Source organism: Mauremys mutica, chromosome 9 (assembly GCF_020497125.1).
Source record: "Mauremys mutica isolate MM-2020 ecotype Southern chromosome 9, ASM2049712v1, whole genome shotgun sequence".
Lineage (NCBI taxonomy): Eukaryota > Metazoa > Chordata > Testudines > Geoemydidae > Mauremys > Mauremys mutica.
Window position 1 is genome coordinate 56,214,304 of NC_059080.1, and position 26,581 is coordinate 56,240,884.

At 41.8% G+C, this 26,581-nt stretch overlaps 1 protein-coding gene across 4 annotated transcripts in view; it reads right to left on the reverse strand.

Moving 5' to 3' along the window:
• STAG1 (stromal antigen 1) overlaps positions 1–26,581 on the reverse strand; it is a 349,145-nt gene that overhangs the window by 90,257 nt on the left and 232,307 nt on the right. For all 4 annotated transcript variants that reach the window (XM_045030098.1, XM_045030097.1, XM_045030100.1 and 1 more), the window contains 5 exons: positions 23,952–24,055; positions 7,807–7,899; positions 7,609–7,698; positions 7,209–7,412; positions 3,733–3,803 (listed from right to left, as the gene is read on the reverse strand). In XM_045030098.1, coding sequence (XP_044886033.1) covers positions 3,733–3,803; positions 7,209–7,412; positions 7,609–7,698; positions 7,807–7,899; positions 23,952–24,055 — 562 coding nt within the window. The remainder of the gene's footprint in view (positions 1–3,732; positions 3,804–7,208; positions 7,413–7,608; positions 7,699–7,806; positions 7,900–23,951; positions 24,056–26,581) is intronic.

Sequence of the window (26,581 nt, forward strand, 5' to 3'; positions counted from 1 at the left end):
GATAATAGTTTTCAAGTATGTAAAAGGTTTTTACAAGGAGGGAGAAAAATTGTTTTTCTTAACCTCTGAGGATAGGACAAGAATCAATGGGCTTAAATTGCAGCAAGGGAGTTTAGGTTGGACATTAGGAAAAACTTCCTGTCAGGGTAATTAAGCACTGGAATAAATTGCCTAGGGAGGTTATGGAATCTCCATCATTGGAGATTTTTAAGAGCAGGTTAGACAAACACCTCTCAGGAATGGGCTAAATAATGCTTAGTCCTGCCATGAGTGCAAGGGACTGGACTAGATGACCTCTTGACATCCCTTCCAGTCCTATGAGTCTGTATTTCTTAGTAATTCTCCCTGATCATACCTTCGGTAGATTTCTAGGGAATTATTTTCATATTCTGAAGACTTGGGAAGAAAATTCTTTAATGATGGATTTCAGTATTTCTACCTGGAATACTGATTTCCTTATGGATTTGTTGAGGGACCTGAGATCTGAAGTGGGATGCATGCTATTGTTCCTCTTTGAACCACAAAGAATCTTGTGTCCTTTCCAAAATCTCTTTCTCCACAGAACTCATACTTCATCTTCTGAGTACCTCAAGCCCCCATTTTCTGATGTGGTTCACTCCCAGATGTTAGCCTTAGCTGAAACGTCCCAATTGGGGTGGGGTGGGGGCGGGGGAAGAGAATCTCCCAAGACATGGGCACTCAAAATCAAAGAAGTTTTTGGAGTTGGACAGTTTTCAAGAGAGGGACAGTTTTCGAGAGATCCAGCCTAGATCTTCCAAGCCTCAGGAAAGGTAGCAAAGGCTTCCTCCTAATGTGTAATCTCTATAGTGGAACCTGGTTAAGAGCAGTGGCTACAAAGGGAATACTTGCTGAGATAAGGAAGTTTTAAGATTCTCTCACTGGAAGGAGGGCGAGTATTTTTCCTTACTGACTGCTTTGAGAGTCTCTCCCATGAGTCTACCAACAAAATATTTGGAAGGACACCAGATGTTACCCTGCAAGTCTATTTTCTTCAAGTGGAGCCATAGTTGCCCCCAAGATCTATTTTTGTGAGATCTGAATACACAGCAAATCAGAGTCATGTGAAGCATCAGTCCTGAAAACCCTGTTAGGGAAACCTAGTATAAAGTGCCATATATATTTGATCATAAGCCTGTTCATTTATAAGCTGCCCCCACCAAGATGGATAAGTAAACATGGAAATTTTTATAACCCGTTCATAAGCCGACCCTATAATTCAGGGGTGAGCAAACTCTGGCTCCTGGGCCATCAGGATAAGCCGCTGGTGGGCCAAGATGGTTTGTTTACCTCAAGTGTCCGCAGGCACAGAGGTAAACCTAAGTAAACAAAGTGTCCTGGCGCACCAGCTGCTTACCCTGACGGGCTGGAACAACAACTGGTGGGGAAATTTTTTTTGGGGGGGAGAAGCTGGGAGTCAGAGGAGTAACCCCTATGACCACCCCTCCACGTGACTCCACTCCTAGCCCGGGACCCTCACACTCTCCCCATCCCAACCCTTCCCACCTTATCTGGGGAGGGCCAGGGGAGGATGGCTCTGGCCTGGCTGGAGCTGCTCCGGCGGGCCAGACCGGGCGGTATGGCCACAGCATGTTCCGGTGGGCCAGACCGGGTGATGTGGCTGCAGCATGTTCCGGTGGGCTGGGCTGGGCGGCATGGCCGCAGCGTTCTCTGGCAGGCCTGGCAGCACGGCCACAGCCTGCTCTGGGGGGCGGGGCCAAGCGGCATGGCTGCAGCCGCTTCGGAGGCTGGGGGGAGAGCAGCGTGGCCAGAAGCGGAGAGAGACTGGCCCCGCCTCTTCCGTTCTGGCCCTGCTGGCTGTGCTGCCTCTCCTTGCTCCCTCTGTTTGGGGGAGGGGCTGTGTCCCACCTCTCCCTCTCTATACCCGTTCATAAGCCGATCCCCTTCTCTGGTGCTTCCCTTTTTTACTAAAAAAATTCGGCTTATGAATGAGTATATATGGGAGATTTTAATTTTTTTTTGTGGATACTCACAATGGCCTCCTAGTTGAGCACAGACCTCCACAATAAGAGACTCCAGCCAATACTCTCAGGCCTGCTGCTACTGCATCCAAGTTTGATCTGAGTGTTAATCTTATTCTCCTGTCTGGCAGGAATACTCCCTCAGCTGGTATGACTATGCATTTTACTAAGGAGACTACAGCAGGCTTAACCTTAGCCAGAATATAGAACACACTTTAGTATTTGGGTATAAGTAAGTCTTGAATGGGAATTCTCACTCCACCTTAATTAGTCTTGCATGAACCAGGTGACGAAGAATTACAGCGCTTTCCCCAACTTTACCCGTTTCTCCCCCTAGTGTTTCATTTTCTAAAAACATACCTATGAAGTTAGACTCCCTCCTCCTCCAATTTGTGATGAATTCTGGAAAGCTTAATTAAAAGTCTGAGGTATCTTGCTCAAAACCCATTTCAGAGAGCTTTCCTTTTCTTGAGACTAGAGAATCTAGAGGAGATGCACTCTCCTGAGATATTTTAAGAGTTTGTGCTACCCCATTGAGAGCTGATTATGAGCAATATCCCTCACTAGTCCCTGTGTCAAACCCCTGAGAGAAAGGGGGAAGGGCCCTGTGAGGGAGAGGGCATTACTGAGGAAACTGAAAAGACAGTCTGCAGGCATGTATCCTGCATGTCGCCCTACAGAAAACAGTAGATACTTTATGACCTCCTATGGGATCCCTGGAGGCGGGAAGGGGAGAGGATGTAGGTCCATCACACAAGGAAGGGGATCTGAATCACACCAGACCATGCTCCCTGCTGCTGGATCCAGGCTGAACTAACTGCACAGAATGAGGACTGAGCCAGAGCCACTGGAGACAACTGATTCACTGGTATCAGTGAAGTCTCAGGCATTGGCACCTTTCATGGCAGCTAAGGCCTTGCAGGTAAAGCACGTTACGGAAAAGGGAATGCTTTGTCGTCATCTCAGCACAGACCTTGTAGGAGGGCTTTAAAGAATGCTCAATTCCATGCCACTAATTCTCGCCTGGTTTCACTGAAGAGAATTTTCATGCAGCCTTGCTCAACTGTCTCAGCATGGATTTCTCTCACAAGCTAGCTGGGAATCAGGTTTTCTCCTGTGGCTTGATATCACTAGGGGAAAGGGAGGCTAAGAGCTGTCCTTCAGAAAGCCTTTTTTTTTTTTTTTTAAAGTTCTGCAGTTTTGATGGAAAAAACCTCCAAATCAATGAAGAAACTGACATTTTAGTTAAAAATCTTTTAAAAATCCTATGAAAGCTCTGACAGAAAGAGTGCTTCAGTCTGCTGTGTGCCCCTTGGAGGCAGAAAATTCTGGAGAGTTCTTCCAGAGGTCTGGTCTTAAGCCTCGGCTCAGAGCAAAGCTCTGTTTTGCCCCCAGCTGATGTGGACAGAGGGAGGGCCATTGCTGTGAAGACTGGCGAATAAGCTCTACCAGTAAAAGTCACCTAGAGGGTTTTATAGCATAACTATTTCAATGAAAACATCACACGCCCAACTAAAATAGTTGTAAAGCATTGATTTCAGATGGACTTAAGCATACGTATAAGTGCTTTGCTGAATCAAAGCCCTCTTGTTACTGTATATCTTCTGGCACTCAGTCTGTTTTTCATATTTTAGCACATCGTTTTCCTCATCTTTCCTAACTTTGAGTATCATCTTTTATTAGCTAACATTATACATCACTAGATATAGCTGATCCAAGTAAAATCACATACTTATGAAAAGAAGTTAATCTCTTCAAAGTGGAAAGCACATTGTATATATCATCATCATCAGCTTCTTCTCCCTGGAAATGAAAGCATATTCATCAAGGACTCAGCAATACAAATAAGCTTCTCTCTTTGCATGATGAGGACGACTAATAGTTACACAGAGTCTTATGTTGACATTTGAACTGGCTCATGAGGACACAATCACTATTTTGTGCCTAGACTCTTGATTTCAATGAAAAATAATGATAATGGACGTTTTAAGTAACCATTGGGTAGTACTCAGAAATCAGCAAGACTTGTCTGACTGCATTAAGCAACATCACAGTATTAATATTCACACAAACAATCTCTGACAGTAGTACAGTAAAAGCTGTTTTATCTGACAATTCACCAGCTGGAAAGCTCTATAAACCAGCATTTCGGATCTTCATTGAAAGTCTGGTTTATAATCATGTTGGTGTGGCGCCGGAAGGGGTTTCGGGTGTGGGAGGGGGTACGGACTGTGGGCTCTGGGAGGGAGTTGGGGTGTCCCAGCCCTGCACCCCCTTCTACACTCAAACTCCTTTCCTCTCATTTAACCAGCATTTTTCACTTACTGGCACCCCCCCATTCCTCCAACATGCCAGATAAAACAGCTTTTACAGTAGTCATTTCCCAAGGAAAAAACCTGAGGCAGGGGTTTCAGACTCATTCTGTAAAAAGGATTGAACTGTGTTTTAATTATAGCCTGAGAGCTGGGGCTAGAAGAAGAGAGACAATGCAATCCTCAGTTCATAGCAGAGACTCCACTGATGCAACAGGAGTTTACATAGACCAATGGCAGACTCTCTCATTTAGTTCAGGTCCTTATCCTGCCCCCATCACCATAGTAACAGTGTGCCTTACATATCTGAATGCATTAAACCAGTGGTTCTCAAGCTTTTTTTCATTTGTGGACTCCTAAAAAAATTCCAGTGGAGGTGCAGATCTCTTTGGAAATTTTGAATGGCAGTGTGGACCCCTTTGGAAATCTATTGTCTGTATATACAGCTGACTTCTGTTCAGTCAGTGTCCAGTAGGGGTCGTGCATGCACCCTGAATGCCCTTAAGCCCCACCTCCCCCAAGGGCATAAAAGGCACAGCAACCCCAACCACCAGTCAGTTCCTTTACTGCCCAGAATCCTCATTTATAAGACTGAGCTGTGGGGACAGAAGGCAGGTCATGGGCTCCACATGCAGAACATCCCGAAGAACCATAGTTACTATCAGATAAGTAACCATTCTCTCTTATTTGAGTTACTGCACATGTGAATCATACTTATGGTAATTAGTTAGTAGTCATCTTTAAGAAGTGGGAAGCTAGTAGTTATGTGAAAAGAGATTTTAAAATAGTTCTTCCAAAACTGGCATCATATCTTGAAAGTGGTGACTAACTAATAATGTGTCACAAACATATGAGCTGAAGGCCAGGTAGTTGCTCCACATACTTCCAATTCTGGAACCCAACTTAAGCATACTATTGATGCAGCCTGCACTCTAGTGGAGTGAGTTTAGATATTTGGTAGAGGACTCATTAATATCATAAGCAGTTTAAATACAATCCGATACCCGTTTTATAAGTGTCTGTGATGAAACAGCCATCCCTTTTAATTTATTACCATAAGTAATGAAAAGTCTCGATGTTTTATGTAAAGAGCCATAACAGCAACCTTTTCACATCTGAAGTAGATAATTTAGAGACAGCAGGTGAAAAATGAGGTGTTGGAAAAGACCTGATGAATGAATTGATATGAAAATCCCATAGAACTTTAGGAATAAAAGATGGACGCGGTCTTCTGGTTACTCTATTCATGTGTAAAACCATACAGAGGATTTATCATTAGGGCTTGTAATTTGCTTATTCTATGAGCAGATGTAACTGCCATCAGGAATGACCTTCATTGATAGTGGATAAATTGGACAATCTGATAAAAGTTCAAAGGAGGGGAGGGTTCATACATGAAGAAAGCACTAAACTGAAGTTCCACGTAGGAGCAATTTTTCTCACAGGAGGAAAAATGTGGACAAACCATTTCATAAATCTGTTCACTGATAGATGAGAGAAAATTGTATATCCCTATACTGGAAGATGAAATGCAGATATTGTTGCCAAATGGACTTTGACTGATGAAACATATAGTTCTGAGTGCTTTAAAAATAAGAAGTAATCTAATATTATTGGAATAGAATATCGACATGGAGAGTAACCTGTAGACTTTGCCAATAAAGAAAAATGTTTCCATTTGGCAGTGTAGATAGTCCTAGTGGATAATTTCCTACTCTGAAGAAGAATGGTCTGCACCTCTGAAGAACACTCCATGTCTATTGTAGACATCCAGCTAACATCCAGGTTATGAGATGCAGAGAGACTGAGTTTGCCCTTGGGGAAAAGGGTCATGAGGGCATGCAGGGTGCATGTGCAACCCCACTAGTCACTGCTAATGAAACTGTTCCGAATTCCTGTACTGAGGTACATGAACACCATGAGTAAGATCAACCTGTGCAGTAACTCAAAGAAAAAAAAAAAGAGGGAGATTTAGTAACTGGTATCAACTAGATCTCTGAAACAGGTGTTAAGTTTTTCCATACTTTTTACACTTCTTAACATCCAAATCCTGAACTTATAAATAGATATCTGAGACATGTGAAACTATCTCAGTACTCAGAGGATGATGTGGCAGCTCTTGATAGGCAAATTGCTGCAGGGGAAGTTGAACTGTAATTAAGAATTTAAAATCCAATAAAGCTCCAGATCCTGATGAGATTGCTGGAGAATATTACAGAGCTCTAAGGTAAGTGTTGATCCCTATTTTAACTGAATTGTTTAATGCAATAGTACAGGGAACAAATTTCCAGATTCATGGAAAGAGGCATGGTTATTCTTAAAGAGGGAAAAATTCTTACCAGTTACACATCATGTAGACATATTTCTTTAATTACTGTGGCTGCTAAAGTGTAAAGGAGTAAACAAGGCTGACAGACTATTACCTGTCTTTCATTGAGTCAATTATTTTTCAGCACCTAGCACAATGCCTAATCTATTCTGTATGTGTTTTTTTTGGATGCTACTGCTATAGAAAAAGACAGACAGAAAGGGTTAGAGTTAAGGTTAGGAGATTAGGATTAAGGATTGACACCTAATTAGAAAAAATATTAACTGAAATGTAATTATATCACTTTGAAGTTGAAGTTTCTCATTTACTCTTCTATGGAGGTCACCTCTTTTGCTCTATAGGTCATGATTTACAACTGAGCAATGTGTTAGTGTGAATGCACATGACAACTCATCAGGCAGTTGATGGTGATGCAGGAAATTAGTCCCTCCTGACATTAGTCAGTAAGATGTCTGGCTTTGGTGTAAGAAGTCAGGCAGGGATTCAACAATGGATATTATAAAATGGACAAAGGATCAAAGATGCAAATCTAGATGATAAAACAAGGTTAATTTTAAAAGAACAAACCTCCTGCAGCAGATCCTCTACTGAATGGTTGAATCGATCCACAAATTCATCAATCAGCTGGCTGTGGGCTATGTCAACTCTATTCTGAATGGTATATTCTTCACTGCACAGGATGCTATAGGTTTTACTGCAGGCTTCTAGAACATCTGATTCTACATGCTTCTCCACAACAAACTTAATCTGCTTTAACAAGGCATCCAGATGCTGTGGATCAGACAAAAAAGTCAGTTTTCACATTACACAGAATATTACATAAACAATGAAACTCAAGAAGAGAATGTTAAGCAATAGATCAAAGCAGTAAAGATTACTACATGCTATTCCAAATGTAGCCATTTAATATGAATATGACTAATCAGTCAGTTGAAAGCCACAAGAGTGCCTGCATAGTGTACCATACCTTCTCCATTCTGCCTGTACTGTAGATTTCCAGGTCAAAATACTGAGGGATTTGCAGAAGGTTTGCTACTTTCTCTGCATCAGCAGAATACTAGAAATTATTGAAATAAAGAAAATGAAGAACAATTAATGTCTATACTACAGAATGAAAACATTATATATATTATCAGTAAAGAATATATTTTGTGTGAAACTGTACCTTTGAAAGTAACATAGGAAGTGCAATAATGAAATGTTCAGTCAATTTGTTTCTGTCATCTATCTGAGTTTTCCTTTCTTTTGCAGTTAACACCTGTAAAAATAAGGAAAAATGTGCTATAAAATAATTAAATGTCTTAATGTCATTAATACAATAATAAATTGAAGGGTCAAGATCCCAAAAGTGGAAGCTAATTCATAATGGAAAGAAAGCAAGGAAGGAAGGAAGAAAAAAAGACCATCAGGGATGAAGAGCATGTGAATGGGAAAGCAGTAAGAACTCCAGTTACCTTAAGGGAAAACCTCATTTCTTTCTTTGTGATATTGTCTCCATACATCCCCTATTTTTGGGGCCAAAACTTGACAATACTGAAGTCAATGAAAATTTTGCTATTGCCTATAATGGGACCAACATTTGGCCCTCAGAGGAACCATTGTGATCATCCAATCAGACCTCTTGTATAACACAGGCCATAGAACTTCCCCTAAAATAATTCCTAGAGCATATCTTTTAGAAAAACATCCAAACTTGATTTAAAAATTGATAATGATAGAGAATCCACCATGACCCCTGCTAAGTTGTTCCAATGGTTAATTACTCTCACTATAAAAATTTACAGCTTTATTTCCAGTCTGAATTTCTCTAGCTTCATCTTTCAGTCATTGGACTGTGTTAGACCTTTTCTGCAAAACTGAAAAGCCCATGTTAAATATTTGTTCCCCAAGTAAGTATTATAGTCTGTCATTAAGTCACCCCTTAAACTTTTCTTTGTTAAGATAAATAGCTTCATCTCCTTGAGTCTATCCCTAGAAATCATTACTTCCAATCATTCTCATGGCTCTTCTCTGAACCCTCTTGAATTTATGAAAATCATTCTTTGAATTGTGAGCACCATAACCAGACACAGTATTTCAGCAGCGGTTGAAGCAGTGCCAAATCAGAGGTAAAATAACCTCTCCACTTGAGATTCGTGTTTATGCCTCCAAGGATCACATTAGTTCTATTGGCCAAAGCATTGTGCGCTGAGTCATAGTAAGTGGGGTGCAAGAAAACCCAGAGCAGGGACTCTGCTCAACAGCTCCACTCAGGTCCACAGACGGGTCACCTTCCAAGATCCTTGGGTCATGGAGGTCTTAAGACTTGCGTCTAGATCAGACCAGAGTCCCTCCTGACATTAGTCAGTAAGATGTCTGGCTTTGGTGTAAGAAGTCAGGCAGGGATTCAACAGGCATACCGCTAAGAAGGGTCTGTCCCAGTGGTAGGGATGGAATGGATAATGAACCAAACTGAATGCCTTATCAGCTTCTACTGCAAACACCCCAAAACATATTAGTATGTTCCCTTACATGGTCTGCCATTATAGGCACTCCTGAGTTGCTGCTGGTCCTGGGCCCTAAAATTTCATAGGCCCAGTCCAGGTGATAAATATGGCACTGGCAGATTCTGGGTCTAATGCAGACTTACAATCAGATAGCTAATGTCACCGGGAATGTGGCCGACCTTCAACAAGCCAATCAATATCCCGATGTTAGACTCTAGTCATTATTCTTGTAGACTGAGTAGACTGGAATAATCAGACAGGAGGATTCACCATACAACTTCCAATGCCCTGAGTTGTAACAACATAACTTTTGCAACTGGTGCAGGGAGTTCTTTTCTCAGTACTTCTAGGAAGGGAGAAAAACACATCCAGACTCCTGACCTTTTTTGTTTTTTTTTGCTAGAAATGTGCAAGGAAGTTGATGATATCTGCGTGTCCTGATCTGTTGATCAGTGGCCCCTAGGGGGCCTGAAGACACCAGTGAGTCTTTTCCCATGAGTGTAAGTTCCATTGATTTGATGGTCTCTGAGAAAAATGCAGCTGAAAATTAGTATGTCCAGGGTAAAAAGGGAAGATGTGTTGCCTCATATATCAAAAATGTATACACTAGGACTGATGCTGAGATGGAAATAGGAGACAGATTTGTTGAAAATATCTGGGTAAGGATAAAAGGGGTAAAAACCAAGGGTGATGTCATGGTAGGGGTCTGCTACATAGCATCTAACCAGGAAGAAGAGGTGGATGAGGCTTTTTATAAACAATTAACAAAATCATCCAAAGCACAGGACTAGGTGGAGATGGGGGACTTCAACTACCCAGACATCTTTTGGGAAAATAACACAGCAGGGCACAGATTATATAAGAAATTCTTGGACTATACTGGAGATGTTTTATTTCAGAAGATGGAGAAAGAAACTAGAGGAGAAGCTGTTCTAGATTTGATTTTGACAAATGGGAGGAACTGGTTGAGAATTTCAAAGTGGAAGGCAGGTTGGGAAAAAGTGATAATGAAATTATTGATAGAGTTCATGATTCTAAGGAATGGTAAGAGGGGAAAAAGACTAATAAAGGCAATGGATTTTAAGGAAGCAGACTTTAGCAAACTCAGGGAGTTGGTGGGTAAGATCCCAGGGGAAGCAATTCTAAGGGGAAAAACAGTTCAAGAGAGTTGGCAGTTTTTCAAAGACATTATTAAGGGCACAAGAGCAAACTATATCACTGCGTAGGACAGAGACTGCCCTGGCTTAATCAGGAGATCTTAAATGATCAGAAACTCCAAAAAGAATCATACAAGAAGTGGAAACTATATCAAATTACAAAGGATGAATATAAATAAACAACACAAGAAAGCAGGGACAAAATTAGAAAGGCCATGGCACAAAAACGAGATTAAACTAGCTAGAGACATAAAGGGTAAGAAGAAAATATTCTACAAATACATTAAAAGCAAGAAGATGACCAAGGACAGAGTAGGCTCGTTATTCAGTAAAGGGGGGAAAACAATAACAGAAAATGTGGAAATGGCAGAAGTGCTAAATGACTTTTTCATTTTCACTAAAATCTTTAGTAGCAATTAGACATCTAACAATGAATGCCAGTGAAAATGAGGTAGTATCAGGGGCTAAAATAGGGAAAAAAACAAAATAAAAATTACTTAGGGCTTGGCTACACTTGCGAGTTTGTGCGCATTAAAGCAGCCCCGGGCACCCTAGCTCACTACCCGTCCACACTGGTAAGGCACGTAGGGTGCTATGACTCTAGGGCTAGAGCGCTCCTGGCATTCCATCTCGGCGAGAAGATTAATGCTTGGTGTGCATTGTCTAAAACGTCCGGGTGTCAGTGTGAACGAGGTGTTGCATTACTGCGCTCTGATCAGCCTCCAGAAATGTCCCATAATCCCCTTAAGTCAAGTGGCCACTTTTGTAATTGTTTTGTCATCGCTGCAGGAATGTGGATATGCCCTTTAAAAGCTCCCTTTCTGACAGCTGGCATGCTTATCTGCTCCGAGACAAAGCAACCGTTACTGTGGAATGCCGTGTGAGAGAGAGAGGTGGGGGGAAAAGGGGTCTGCTGCTGTCTGAACTTACAAGACAGCACGCTGACATGCTCTCAGCCCCCCAAAAACCCACTCTCTCCCCCCCACATACACACAACACACTCCCTGTCACACTCCACCCTATCCCCCCACATTTGAAAAGCATGTTGCAGACACTTGCATGCTGGGATAGCTACCACAATGCACTGCTCTCTGTGGCTGTTGCAAGAGCTGCTAATGTGGCCATGCCAGTGCACTTGCAGCTGTCAGTGTGGACAGATTGCAGCTCTTTCCCTACTGCACTCTACGAAGGCTGGTTTAACTCAAAGTGCTCTATGTCTGTAAGTGTAGCCATGCCCATAGACAAGTTAGATGCCAGGGCCTAATGAAATACATCCTAGAATACTCAAGGAACTGACTGAGATGATATCTGAGCCATTAGCGATTATATTTGAAAAGGCATGGAAGATGGGTGAGATTTTAGAGGACTGGAAAAGGCAAATCTAGTGACAATCTATAAAGAGGGGAATAAGGACAATCGGGAATTACAGACAATTCAGCTTAACTTCAGTACCCGGAAAGATAATGGAACAAATAATTAAGCAATCAATTTGCAGACACTTAGAAGATAAAAAGGTGATAAGTAACAGTCAGCACGGATTTGTCAAGAACAAATCATGTCAAACCAAACTAATAGCTTTTGTTGACAGGATAACAAGCTTTCTTGATAGGCGGGAAGCAGTAGATGTTGTATATCTTGACTTTAGTAAGACTTTTGATACTGTCTTTCATGATTTTCTCATAAACTAGGGAAATACAACCTAGATGGAGCTACTATAAGGTGGGTGCATAAGTAGCTGGAAAACCATTCCCAGAGAGTAATCATCAGTGGTTCACAGTCAAGCTGGAAGGGCATATCAAATGGGTCCAGTTCTGTTCAGTATCTTCATCAATGGTTTAGATAATGGCATACAGAGTACACTTATAAAGTTTGTGGATGATACCAAGCTGGGAGGAGTTGCAAGTGCTTTGGAGGATAGGATTAAAATTCAAAATTATCTGGACAAACTGGAGAAATGGTCTGAAGTAAATAGGATGAAATTCAATAAGGAGAAATGCAAAGTACTCCACTTAGGAAGGAAGAATCAGTTGCACACATACAAAATGGGATATGACTGCCTAGGAAGGAATACTGTGGAAAGGAATCTGGGGGTCATAGTGGATCACAAGCTAAATATGAGTCAACAATATAAAACTGTTGCAAAAAAGGGGAATATAATTCTGGACTGTATTAGCAGGAATGTTTTAAGCAAGACACAAGAAGAAATCCTTCCACTCTACTCCAAGCTGATTAGGCTTCAGCTGGAGTATTGTGTCCGGTTCTGGACGCCACGTTTCAGAAAGGATGTGGAAATATTGGAGAAAGTCCAGAGAAGAACAACAAAAATGATTAGCGGTCTAGAAAACATGACCTATGATGGAAGATAAAAAAAGCGGGTTTGTTTAGTCTAGAGAAGAGAAGACTGGGGGGGGGGGGGGAGACACATGATAATAGTTTTCAAGTACATAAAAGGTTGCTACATCTAATCCTGATTTATAAATCCTGTGATGGAGAATCCACAAGTACCATTGGTAAATTGTTCAAATGGTTAATTACTCTCACTGTTAAACATTTACACCTTACTTCCAGGCTGAATTTGTCTAGTTTAAACTTCCAGGCATTGGATCATGCTAGACCTTTCTATGCTACACAGAAGAACCCGATATTAAATATTTGTTCCCCATGTAGGTGCTTATAGACCTCAAGTCACCCTTTAATCTCCTCTTTGTTAAAGTAAACAGATTGAGCTCCTTCAATCTATTACTATAAATCATGTTTTCTAATCCTTTAATTATTCTCATGGATCTCCTTTGAACTCTCTCCTATTTATCAAAATTCTTCTCGAATTGTTGGCACCAGAACTGGACACAGCCTTCCAACAGTAGTAGTGGGGAAAACAACCTAACTAGTTTTAAGATAGATCTTCATAAGTTTATGATAAGATTATATGATTGTATTACCGATGACAATAGGGGACTGGAATGGATGACGCAGGAGGTTCCTTCCAGTCCCATGTGTGGAACATTCTATGGGGTTCACCACGCCCACTGGCACTCACAGGGACAATTCTCCAGTTAAGAAGTTAAAATTCTGAACAGCTGCTCATGGATAAACCTTTTAACTGCATCGCAAGTCCAGTATTCTGATTCTGTACTGGCAGAAGCTGCTCACTGGGCTCTCTGCTTACATCACTTGGGAAAGGACTCAGACCCTGGGTCTTACAAGGCAGTCTTTGCCCACGATTTTCCTCCTCCTGCTCTGTCAGGCTAATTTATGGACCTCTGTCAGGCTTTTGGTGTTTCAACAGTGCCCCCTTGAGGTGTTAATGGGGTTCTATACTGACTCCAGGTCCAGTCACTCAAGTGGAAGCATTCTGAAGGAAACAAAATCTTAACCCTCCAGCTGAGTCTCTCTGGATGCTCACCCCTTCTGGGAACCCAAGAAACAACAAAAAATAAAGCAGGAAAATAAATGAAGGAAAAGGAATTTAGAGTCAGTCCCAGTTGGGCCTCTGCCTCTCTTCCTTCAGACAGGCCTTGGATGGGGTACAATCCAGTTCATAGTCTGCTGGGTGACCAGCATAAAGAATATAATTCAGCCCCCTTTACCTTAGGGGACTTGGGGTTTTCGTTTAGTCAAGGGAACAGGCTCTACTTGCTGCCAGGCCTCTCCCCGTGAGCTGGGAAGAGTTATCCTCTGTGAAGCTGAGCTTTGCCTCCTCTTTAGTTCCTCCTTCACTCTCAATATGACTCGCAGGTGTGGAAGTGATGGGGCCACTCCAGCCCAGATAGGGTGACCATATTTCCCAAAAAGAAAACGGGACACCCCAGCTGCTCGCCCAAGGACACCCCCTACTATTGCCTGTTGCTGTAATCCTGTCACCCTGCACTGCGCGCCAGGCTGTTGCCCGGTCGCTGGAACCCTGAGGGCCCCCCCACGCAACAGGGGGTCCCCGGCATCTCTGCTCACTTCCTCCACACTGCACCCCACTTTTTTGACAAAAGTGGGCATTTGTCCTGTTTGCTCTTCCCAACTGATCAAGTCAGCAAGAGCAAATGGGACAAATGCCTCCTTTTGGAAAAAAATTCAGAACAGCTGGGACAGGGCCTAAAAAGGGACTGTCCTGGCCAAAACGGGACATATGGTCACCCTAAGCCCAGAGCAACAACTTAACTCCTTCCTGCCTGGAGCAGGGTTTACACACCTCATTGCAACCTCAGTGAGGGAGCGTACCAGAGTAGACAAGTGCAGCTAATCTTCTGTCTGCTACTGTCTGTCTCCGTTGGCTGTAAGCCTGAGAGACACTGCTCCTCCCCCACATTCAGGCAGCATGGCAACCTTAATTTGGCTCTCTTGTATATCTGAATTATGATAGCATTAAATCACACGATCACATACTTTTTGCTCCACCTCTTAGGAATCTTGTTGTAGTTGGATGAGTGAAGAGTGAAAAATCTCCTATGGGTATGTGAAAAGCTTTTACTGCTGCTAAGTGAACCTTAATGGAATTCACGGAAAGCCCCGATTTTTCAGTTCCAATAGGTAATCCAATACTCTGGGAAAAGGAGAGTGAGTAGCCAAAATCTAACGACGGTTACACCAAAGATAATATCGTTTCAATTTCTGGGATGTAAGTATTTCTTGTAGATTCTTTTCTACTATTTAATAAAACATGTTGCACCTCTGACAAACAGGATATTTCTATTGCCAAGAACCATCAAGGAACCATGCTTGGCACCTCAGAATCTGCAGGGTGGAGTGAAGTGTTCAACCAGGATCTTGGGTCAGTATTGCAAGGCAACACTCCATCCCAAACATCCCCCAGAAATGTCTATCTGGTACTCCACAGCCCTCTCCTGGACAATACAAGCTCATATAAAGTCCGCCATTTTATGGATTTTCTCAAACATTTCAGTCCAAGCACACTGGTTTAGATAAAACAATAAAACAAGTTTATTAGCTAGAGAAGGATAGATTTTAAGTGATTACAAGTAATGAGGCATAAAAGTCAGAATTGGTTACAAAGAAATAAAAGGTGAAACGCAACTAATACTTAACTTAACAAGCTAAGTGAATTCAAAGCAAAAGTCTCTCTCACTACGTTTTTGCAGTCTTACTGGCCAAATTCCTTTCTGCCAGGATCCCTCCCCAATCCAATGATGCTTCCTTTGTCCTTCAAGTGTTATCAATGTTGTGAGTAGAGATGATGGTAGAAATGATTTGGGGCGTCTGTTCTTCATTCTTTATACTTTTTCATCTCCTTTGAGAATCATTTCCAGCTGGGGTTTAGGAGACAAAGTCTGTGGGGACAGGAACCTTCAGCTGTTTCTTTGTAGATTTCTTGCTCACATCCTTTTTCTTGCCAAAGAATGGCTGCTTAAACAGACAAGAGGCCATTTTGTTGACACTACTTGAGGCATCAGTTTGCCTTTTGTCTCCGAGGAACTGGTTTGTGGCTGCTTCCTCAGATTTGGAATATGTCTTAATAGCATACAGTAGAATCTTATAACTTTACATGCGCTGTTGCCACACATATTTGACCAGGACAATAATGATCAGCAAATCATGAGTTTTCAGATGATACTTTACAATGCGTAGTTTGTACAAAATTTATCATAGTCTTGAAAAAGGTGTGGACATAGGGATATGGACTGTCAGATTGATACATTTTGCGTTGGCTGCCATGGCAAACACAGTACCCTCCCGGCTGAGAATATATTGTGGAGGACTCAGAAGTTCAGTTCCCATTTGTAACTTTGAAAGAAATGTCTGATGAGGTCATCTGCCATAGCGTTCTTAATACCTGCGAGGCAAGAAGCTGAAATGAATATGTGGTTAGCTATGCACCAACTTCAGAGTTTTATCACTTCTGCCCAGAGAGATGGGGAATGTGCACCTTCCTAATGGTTGCTATAATACATGCATGTCTTGTTGTCTATCATTATCCTTACAGACTTTGATTTGATTAGCAGTAGAAAGTGTGGACAAGCATTTTTGATGGCTCTCAATTCCAAAAGATCAACGTAGAGAAGCTGCTCTTGTAGTGTCCATTTTTCCTCAACCTTGTGAGGTCCCAGATGTAACCCACAATCCAAAAATGAAGCATGTGGTGTTATCACTATGATAGAAGGAATCTACAAGAATGGAACATCTGTGCAGTTCCTCACTCACTCATTTGGCGGAAGTACCAAACCAAAACCTGCACAGATGTTCCATTCTTGTAGATTCCTTCTATCATAGTGATAACACCACATGCTTCATTTTTGGATTGTGGGTTACATCTGAGAGTACAGACATTAATCTGCTTAAACTGCATTTGTTTGGTTTGTAATCCATTCAAAGCCATCCCTGTAGACCTCGGAGGTGTAATCTGGCATGCTGCACACTACAAAGACACAAGCTGACCAGTGTCCCAGCAGCTGAAGACAATCTTTTATTATTACCTAAGAACCACCCAGAATCTTTTAGATGAGATTTGCTAATGCATGAAATCTGATGGATGGTAGCTATGCTCTGCCTGTCAGTACAGCCAGAGAAACTCCTGTGAAATCTAAACGCTGTAGACTTGAACTACTTTTTACTTGAAGGACTTTTCAAGGTTAATTTGAAGGCCCAAGCTGTGAAACAGGGAACAAGTACTCTTTACCGACGTCAACATTTCCTGATATGCTCTGTCCCTGATCAACCAATTGTCTAGGTGTGGGAAAATGATTATACCCAAACTACATAGGTAAACAGCAACTACTGCCAGAATGTTTGAAAATATCCTTGGTGCTGAAGATAGGTCTAAAGGGAGCAACCTGTATTTGTAGAGCTCAGTGTTTATTAGAAAACAAAGAAATCTCTTGTAGTGAAGGGTGAATAGCGACATTAAAATAAGTGTTCTAGGTTGAGAGTTGCAAACCAATCTCTTACTTCTAACAAAGGAATTATATCTGCAAGTGTCACCATCCTGAATTTGTTGCATTACACATTTGTTTAGAGACCTGAGGTCTAAAATTAGCCTCCACCCCTCATTCTTTTTGGGAATCAGGAAGTACTTTGAATAGAATCCCCAGTGTTGTATAGGAACTGGTTCTATAGTACCTAAATGTAGAGAACAGGTCACCTCATGTTCTAGCAACTGATCATGAGAGGAGTCCTTGAAGAGGGATGGGGAGGAGGAATGGATAGGAGGGATAGATTTGAAATGGATAGTGTAATCAGCTGTTATGGTTTCCAAAACACATTTGCTCAATGTTATATGTTCCCATGCATCCTGAAAATGGGAGAGAGGGCATCCAAAAGGACGGAAGGGTGTGAGATGGTGCAGCTGTAAGACCCTGTCAGTTGGACGGTTCAGACTCTTGACCAAGCCATCAAACTGTCACTTGGAGGACATAGATGACTAAGATGATGCAGCTGTAGCCAAAGGAGGTTTCTTTTTTGTGTATCTTGGTCTCTTGGACAGAGGTTCAGAAGGTCTACAACATGTTGAATATGGATGGGCATGCTCTTTGCGTCAACTGAGACCTAATAAATATCCTTTTATTTACTGGAGTGTAAATCCCTAGGGGGTTGCAGTGTAGCTCTTCAGCCCTTTAAAGTGTGGAGAGATATATCTGTCAAGTCCCCAAAGAGCTTGTACCCATCAAAAAGGAGGTTTTTGATAGTACTCTGAACCTCTCTTGTAAAGCTCAACAGTTGTAGCCAAGATGCTCTTCTTATGACCACTCCACTGGAGACAGGCCATGCTGCAGTATCTGCTGCAAACAAGGAGGGCTGGAGCAATGTCTTTGCTAAGAATTGACCCTCTTGTGGGACTTGGACTGTGGGACTTAAACTGTCCAGATGTTCTTCTGGCAGATGCACAATAAAATAATTTAAACTATTATAATTTAAATAGTTGTATTTGGCCATGATCACCTGATGATCCACTATTCTGAACTGCAGCGTAGGATTTATGACCAAAAAGTTTGAGTCTCTTGTGATCCTTACTGTATGGGGTAGACTTTTAGTTATGTTGTCTGCCTTATTCATTAATGGCCTCCATTACTAAGGAATTTGGAGCTGGGTGAGAAAACAAATTCTTATTCCCTAGCTGGAATCTGTTCTCTTATAGGTAGGTGGTGTGGCATCAGGGGGGTTAGCCAAACCAGCTTAGCAGACACCATAAGAGCTTCATTGACTGGAATGGCAATCTTCAGAGATGTAGAAGTTTGTAACATATTAGAGTTTATGGTGAGACTCCTGAACCTCCTCTAAGGGAATCTGCAGCATGTCAGCAATCTGCTTCATCAGTGCCTGAAACTGCCTGAAGTCACCCGCCATAGAAGGTGATGAAGACATGACAGCTTAATTAGGAGATAAGTAGGATATATTAGTAAGAGGTGTCATCTCCTCATCGACCCTTGCCTCTTGCTCCTTAAAGATCTCTCTGGCCTAGGTGATGGTAAAGAGGGGTGAGGAGAATGGGTTCTTCTCTGTTTCTTCTGGTAGTGCGAGGACCGCAATGTAAACTGTTGGCGACAGAACACCCACAGATCCCAGCAAGGCCACTGAGGAGCCCCAAATAGCATAGGTTGTGGCAGCCGTCTGTATCCCTGCCATGAAGGTGTCACATCCACAGCTACTCGCTGAAATGGAACCTTAATTATGGGGAGTGGCTGGAGAGAGGCTTTGATCTGGTCTTGGGGTTTTCCCACTCTTTGGCACACCTTACAAGACCGGACATAATTAGAAATGTCCTTGCCCATTCCCTCCCAGTGGAAGGACTTCCCCAAATGGTCTTTGGTCCTGTTCACCCCAACATGGCCACTAGGATGATCGTGGGCTAAGCTCAAGAGCTTTACCCGGTACTTAGTTGGAATTACCAACTGTCTTTGAGGATGTCAGTCTTCCTGGTGCCCACCAGAAAGTTTTCTTGTATAAAAGTCCTCTTTCTACAACAAACCGGGATCGATTAGAAGAGCTAAGAGGTGGTGAGTTGCTCCATGCCGCTGTTCAAGCTCCCTGGAGGCTTTTGTCTGCTTCCTGCTCAGCCTGGAACTGTTCCCTTGATGCTGGAGACATCAGTTCCTCACTGGATTGTGGACTTGGGCTTGGTCCCTCAGGAAGAGATGTAGGTGATGGGGTTATTTGTTGACTGTGACCCGCTCTTCGCTGGTGCACTATGCTGTATTTCAGGTTCCGGCTGAGCCTCTTGCGTAGGTTTATCTGCTGTTGCCAGTGCAGGCTCGGTGGGGTGCCCTCTGGCATTGGAGCCAGACGGGGTTGCAAGTGCTGGATTCAGTGCTGGCTGCTCCGCCCATTCCGGTTCTGGGACTGGTTCTGGTTGGGTCTCTGGGACTGGATCCACTATGGCTGTTGCAGTCGTTGGCAGGGGATCCAGTTCTACAACCTCAGTTTGGGGGTCTGGTACAGGGATAGGTATGGAGGCTTGCTTAGCCTGGCTGCGAGTGATCATTCCCACCCTCTTGGCTAGCTTCACATGGTTGGCCAAGTCTTCCCCCAGCAGCATGGGAATGGGACAATCATCATAGACTGCAAAAGACCAGCCCTTGTACTGGACAGGCAACTCAGCTGTAGACAAGTTTAACGATTTTGACATGAATGGTTTAATCGTCACTTGGGCCTCTGGGTTGACGAATCTGGGGTCTATTAAGGATTGGTGGATAGCTGAAACCTGTGCTCCAGTGTCCCTCCACGCGATAACCTTCTTCCCGCCCACACTCACAGTTTCCCTTTACTCTGAGGGTATCTGGAAAGCATCTGGGCCTGGGGACCTTTGGTGTGATTCCAGTGTAATGAACTACAATCTGTTGGGGTTCTTGGGGCAGTTGGCCTTTACATGCCCCAGCTCGTTACATTTAAAACATCGTCCAGCTGACTGGTCACTGGGGCAAGGTGAGTTGTTGGAGACTGGTGGGGTGGGACGATAAGGTGTTTGGGGTTTTCCTTGGGATGTTGGTGGGGCCTTGGGCTGCCCCCGGTGGCAGGGTGGTGTTTCAGGTTGCCCCTTCTGATATCCGCTCCAACTGCTACTAGCTTTTTTCTTTTCCGCCACCTCCACCCATTTGGTTCTGATCTCCCCCGCCTTGATTACAGTTTTGGGCTTCCCATCTAGGATGTACCTTTCTACTTCCTCAGGAACACCACCTAAGAAGTGCTCCATTTGCATTAGGAAAGACAGATCTTCCAGAGATTTAACACTTGGCTCCTGATATCCAGGCATCCCAATTTTTTTACAATGTGGTAGGCACGTCGGGAAAATGTCACCTCTGGTTTCCACCTTAGGGCTCTGAACCGCCGATGGGCATGCTCGGGTGTTAGCCCCAATGTAATTCTGGCCTTTTTAAAAAAAAGTTCGTAGCTGTTCATGTGTTCCTTAGACATTTCAGCTGCCACCTCTGCTAAGGGTCCACTGAGCTGTGGCCTCAGCCCCACCACATACTCGTCTGTAGAGATGCTGTACCCAAGGCAGGCCCTTTCGAAATTTTCTAAGAAGGCCTCTGTATCGTCGCCTGCCTTGTAGGTGGGGAATTTTCTGGAATGAGGAGCGGTCCCCGGAGAAGAATTGTTAGGGTTATCTGGTAGACTCAGCTTAGCCCCTTCCAGATCTAAGCGCTTCAGCTCTAATTCCGTATCCAAGCGTTTTGCATGTTTCCTCTCCTCCGCTTCCAACTCCAAGCACTTTAAGGCCATCTGTCTTTCATGTTCTTTCTGTCTCTCTTCAGCTTCCAATCTGGCTAATTCTAGTTTCTTTTGGACCTCACTTTCCGTCATTCTAGCCTTCCTGTGCTTAGCCTAGCCTAACCCAACCCAAGAGCTAGCAAGAAAAACAAAAAAAAAAACCCAAAACAAACCAGCTTGTTAATTCCCTTGCTGTAACTTGAATTTCTTTGCCCCCAGGCAAAGAAAAAAACTCCAGCTGCTCTCAGCTATATATATATATATATTTATTTTTTAAAAAGCCCTTTTAAAAAAACCTCCCTGGTTTTCAATCAGCCAAAAGAAAAAATGTTTTTAAAATCCTGAGGTCTGTGCTTCTGGTTCAAAATGATCCCACCGTGCTGAAACCATGTCAGGGTTCCCTCCCCACTCTGAAGTACAGATGTGGGGACCCACATGAAAGCCCCCCTAAGCTTATTTCTACCAGCTTATGTTAAAAACTTCCCCAAGGCACAAATCCCTTCCTTGTCCATGGATGGTATTGCTGCCACCACCAAGTGAGTTAGACAAAGATTCAGGAAAAGGACCACTTGGAGTTCCTATTTCCCCAAAATATCACCCCAACCCCTTCACCCCCTTTCCTGGGGAGGCTTGAGTATAATATACCAACCAATAGGTTAACCAAGTGAGCACAGACCAGACACTTAGGTTTTTAGGACACTAAAAACCAATCAGGTTCTTAAAAGAACAACTTTATTATAAAGAAAAAAGTAAAAGAAGCACGTCTGTAAAATCAGAATGGAAGGTAATTTTACAGGGTAATAAGATCTGAAACACAGAGGATTCCCCTCTAGGCTCAACTTCAAAGTTACAAAAAGCAGGAATAAACCTCCCTCTTAGCATAGGGAAAATTCACAAGCTAAACCAAAAGATAATCTAATGCATTTCCTTGCTTTACTTACAATTTTTGTAATCTTAGATGCTTATTTCAGGTAGGGTTTTAGGAGAGGTTTTTTTCCCGACCTGGTCCCTCTCTCTGTCCCAAGAGAGCACAACAAAGAGAGACAAACTTCCCCCCCCCACACACAATTTGAAAGTATCTTCTTTCCTTATTGGTCCTTTTGGTCAGGTGCCAACCAGGTTATTTGAGCTTCTTAACCCCTTACAGGTAAAGGAGGGATTTTATGCTACCCTTAGCTGTATGTTTATGACGTCAGTATAGGAGGGAGAACAATGTGTCCTAGAATAGGTAGGGGAAACCTGCCCTGAAATTTGAGAGTCTGATGAGTCCTCTTCCACATACTCATAGCTGTTCAGCTTGCAGAGTAGATGAGGGCAATGTGGTGTTCTAGGTGATAGCGGGATCAGTGATCGAGAGAGTCTTGACAACTGACTAATCCGCAGCACTTGTTAACAGAGGGGACTCTGGCTCAGAAGGTATTATCAGATCCTTAGGGTACCTAACTCTTGAGATACTGACCATATCAAAGATTGGGCTGAGTGGGAACCTATGGAGGGTGGCTTCAGTATTGTTGCAGCTGGCACCGAGCACTTGTTACGGGATTCCCTCAGTACTGTAGGTAGGTGAGCAGTCTTTGGTCATGTTGATTTTCTTGTTATTTGTACTGAGTGTTGTTTAGGGACAGGGTTGGTCTTTTCGACCCAAGGCAGAGTTAAGTAAGATTAACTGGCTGTGACTGGTGTCTATTGATGAGCACAGGTGATTTGTAGGGGAATGGAAAGACTGCATGCTCCTTTCTAACTGAGCAATTTGTATCAATTCTGTGAGAGGCAGAAACAGTTTCTTTAAAAAAAATCCAATTTTAAACAGGAAAACCATGTGAAATAGGGAAATTCCTCTCTAACTCCATTATGGCTGATGGAAATCACCTTAGGAAATCCTTACTGTGCTTAAATTTTGTTGCAATATTTGATGGAACTGTAAGATCTATTTCAACAACAATCTACAGTGATAAGAACATAAGAATGGCCATAATGGGTCAGACCAAAGGTCCATCTAGACCAGTATCCTGTATTCTGAGAGTGGCCAATGCCAGGTGCCCCAGAGGGAATGAGCAGAACACGTAATCATGAAGTGATCCTTTCCTTGTCACTCATTCCCAGCTTCTGGCAAACAGAGGCTAGGGATCCCATCCCTGCCCACCCTGGCTAATAGCCATTGATGGACCTATCTCCTCCATGAATTTATCTAATTCTTTTTTGAACTATGTTATCGTCTTGGCCTTCACAACATCCTCTGGCAAAGAGTTCCACAGGTTGACTGTACGTTGTATGAAGAAATGCTTCCTTCCATTTGTTTTAAACCTGCTACATATTAATTTCATTTGGTGACCTCTAGTTGAATCTTATTCTGTGAAGCTGAGGAATATTGACATCATTAACATTTATGAACTCTGTCATATTTGCTATACTGCTGCAAACTGATTTGACAATACTTACCTAAGTAAAGCAGTTAATAATTTTGTCTGTGTTTTTTTTTAAATCAGAGAATAAAGAATTATTTTTCTATAAATATTTTAATAAAATTTATTGTCTGTTATTTTCAACAAAAGCATTCCAAAAAAATGAGATGCCTTGTCTAAAATTCTGAAGAAAGTGATTTTTCTCAAGATATAATTTTACAACTACCTAATTACTTAGGAATGCAAAAGAACTTAAAAAAATTCAAACATATTCAGATTTATCATTTCCATTACTTTTCTCGAAAAAAAATTCAAATCAAAACACAATTAGGTGGTTACAAAATACCCATAAAATGTTTTGTCAACTGCAACAAACTGTCACTATGGTTCTACAGTACATCAATATAATATCTCATCATAGAATCATTGAGTGTAAGGCCAGAAGGGACCACCACATCATCCAGTCTGACCTATATGTCACAGGCAACCAACATCACCCAGCCATCCACACACTAAACCCGACAGACAAAAGTATTACAATATATCTACTCCTATAACATATAAACATTTCATAGTGATACAAAGGTCTGAACCATCTATTTCAATAAAACTCACTCTCTTGCCAGTCCCTCTGCCCACTGGTGGATGTGCTTCAGCAGCTTGTCGAATTGTACACACCATCAGCTCAATCAGAGCACTCTCTTGTCGGTCAGACATTGCTGTGAGAAAGAAAAGGAAAGTAGATTTGATCATCTGTATTAAGGTAATCATATACATGGTGATTTTATGGAATGCATGCACAAAATGCATGCACAAACTAGTCAATGGTAAAACTTTCAAGAGTACCTAAGTGATTTAGAAGCTGTAATCCCATTTTCAAAAAGGGGTCTAGGTCTAGGGCATGATTTTCAAAGGCATTTAGGATCCTAAAGATGCAGAGAGGAGCCTAATGAGATTTTTAACAAGCACCCATTGATTTAATTAGGAGTTAGGTGCCTGGGTGCTTGTGAAAATCTAATTAGGCACCTTAATACCTTTGAACATCTGGACCTAAGGTCAATGTTGAAAATGGGACTTAGGTACTTCTGAAAATTCTACCCTGAGGCTAAATGTTAGTTTAGGACACAATCTATTCAGAACCATTATACAAGCTTTTCAAAATAATCTATTTCACCATTAACAGAAATTCCTGGTTTAACAGATTTTAAGGCCAGAGGGGACCATTATGATCTTTTACTCTGACCTCCTATAGAACATGGGCTACAGAGTTCTATCCAGTGGTTCCTGCATCAAGCCCATAAGTTCTGGTTGAGCTAGAAATCTTTTAGAGAAGCAACTGGTTTTGATTAAAATACTTCAAGTGATGGAAAATCCACCACACTCCCTTAATTGATTGTTCCAGTGGTTAATTAAACTCACTGTAAAATTCATAAATGATTTCCATTTGGACTTTATCTAGCTTCACCATCTACCCATTGTACCCCGATATGTGTTTTTCTGCAAGATTAGAAGGCTCTCTACCATCGGAGATCTTCTCCTCATATAGGCACTTGTAGATTGTAATCAAGTCAACTGTCTCTTTTACAAGCAAAATAAACTGAGATCCTTAAGTCTCTCCCCCATTGCAGGTTTTCCATCCTTCAAATAATTTTTGTGGCCCTTTTCTGAATCCTCTCCAATTTTTCAACATCCTTTTAAAAGTGTGGATGCTAGAAACCACAAATCCCACATACATGGGTAAAATTATCTTCTTACTCCTGCTTGAAATTTCTATTTATATGTCCAAGGATTGCATTAGCCTCTTTAGCCACAGCATTGCACTGGGAGCTCAAGTTCACTTAGTTAGCCACTATCACCCCTAAGTCCTTTTCAGAGTCACGGTTTTTCATGATATTGTTCCCTACCTTGTAAGTATGGCCTGCATTCTTTGTTCCTACATATATATGGCCTTGCATTTGGTTGTATTGAAATGAACGTTGTTTGATTGTGTCCAGTTTATCAATTTACCCAGATTACTCTGCAACAATGACCTGTCCTCCTCATATGCATCCCCTGACCAATTTTTGTCATTTGCAAACTTTAGCAAGGATCATTTAATATTTTCCTCCTGATCATTGATAAAAATATTAAATAGCACTGGGCCAATGACTAATCATTGTGGGATCCCACTAGAAACACACACATTCAATAACAATTCACCATTAACAATTACATTTTATAATCTATCAGTTAGCCAGCCTCTAATCAATTTAATATGTACTACACTGATTTTGTAGAATGCGAGTTTTTTTTAAATCAGCATGTCCTGCAGTACTAAGTGAAATTGCTTACAAGTACAATATAGTCCAGCACCTTTACCAAGAAAGCTTGCAGTCTCATCAAACAGTGATATCAAGTTTGTTTAACAAGATCCATTTTCAATAAAATTAATACCATTCAACATGGATTTATGATCTGTTCCTTCCTTTCTGGATGAATTTTAGAGTATCTGTACCATATTTCTGTGATCAATGTCAGGGTAACAGACCTGTTCATCACCTTTACTCTTTTAAATAACACCACATTAGCCTTTGAAATATGAAAGCCACTGGAGCTCTGCACCAGCACAGGTGTCTGCCTGAATAGGGCCTTTGTGTAGTCTAGTGATCACAGCAGTGTACTCAGAGCAAAAGCTCCCAGCTTCTATTCCAGACCTTGCCACTGAATTGGGTAACTTTAGGCAAGTCGCTTAACTTTATTGTGCCTTGGTTTACCCCATTTAGAGAAAGCTATTACAACAGTGATCAATATTATTTCTTCAAATTTATAATAATGCAGCCATCAATGTTCTGCACCAATGTGTTTTTTCTTTTAGTTTTTATGTTTATTTTATATTAAAATGATTATGATGATGGGTGGGATTTTCAAAAAGCACGTAAATGATTTAGGAATTGGGAGGGTGGGACACAGGGAGAGTGTGAGTAAGTCATTTAAGCACTTTTACATTTCTTGCTCGTCGTGTTTATCAGGATTAGATTTAGGAGCTTGGATTTTATAAATAATGTGATAGATAATTATACCTAAAAATCATAACTCACTTTTGAATTAATTTTTTTTGGTTTTGGAATTTCTCACGTTTATATGTTTTATATTTTGGTTTCTTCAGGTCAATGAAGATAGTTTAAAAAATATAAACTATAAAAATATAAAATTTAAAAAGTAAATGGTGAAGCTAACAATGATTCCTGCTAAGCGCTTATTCTTTT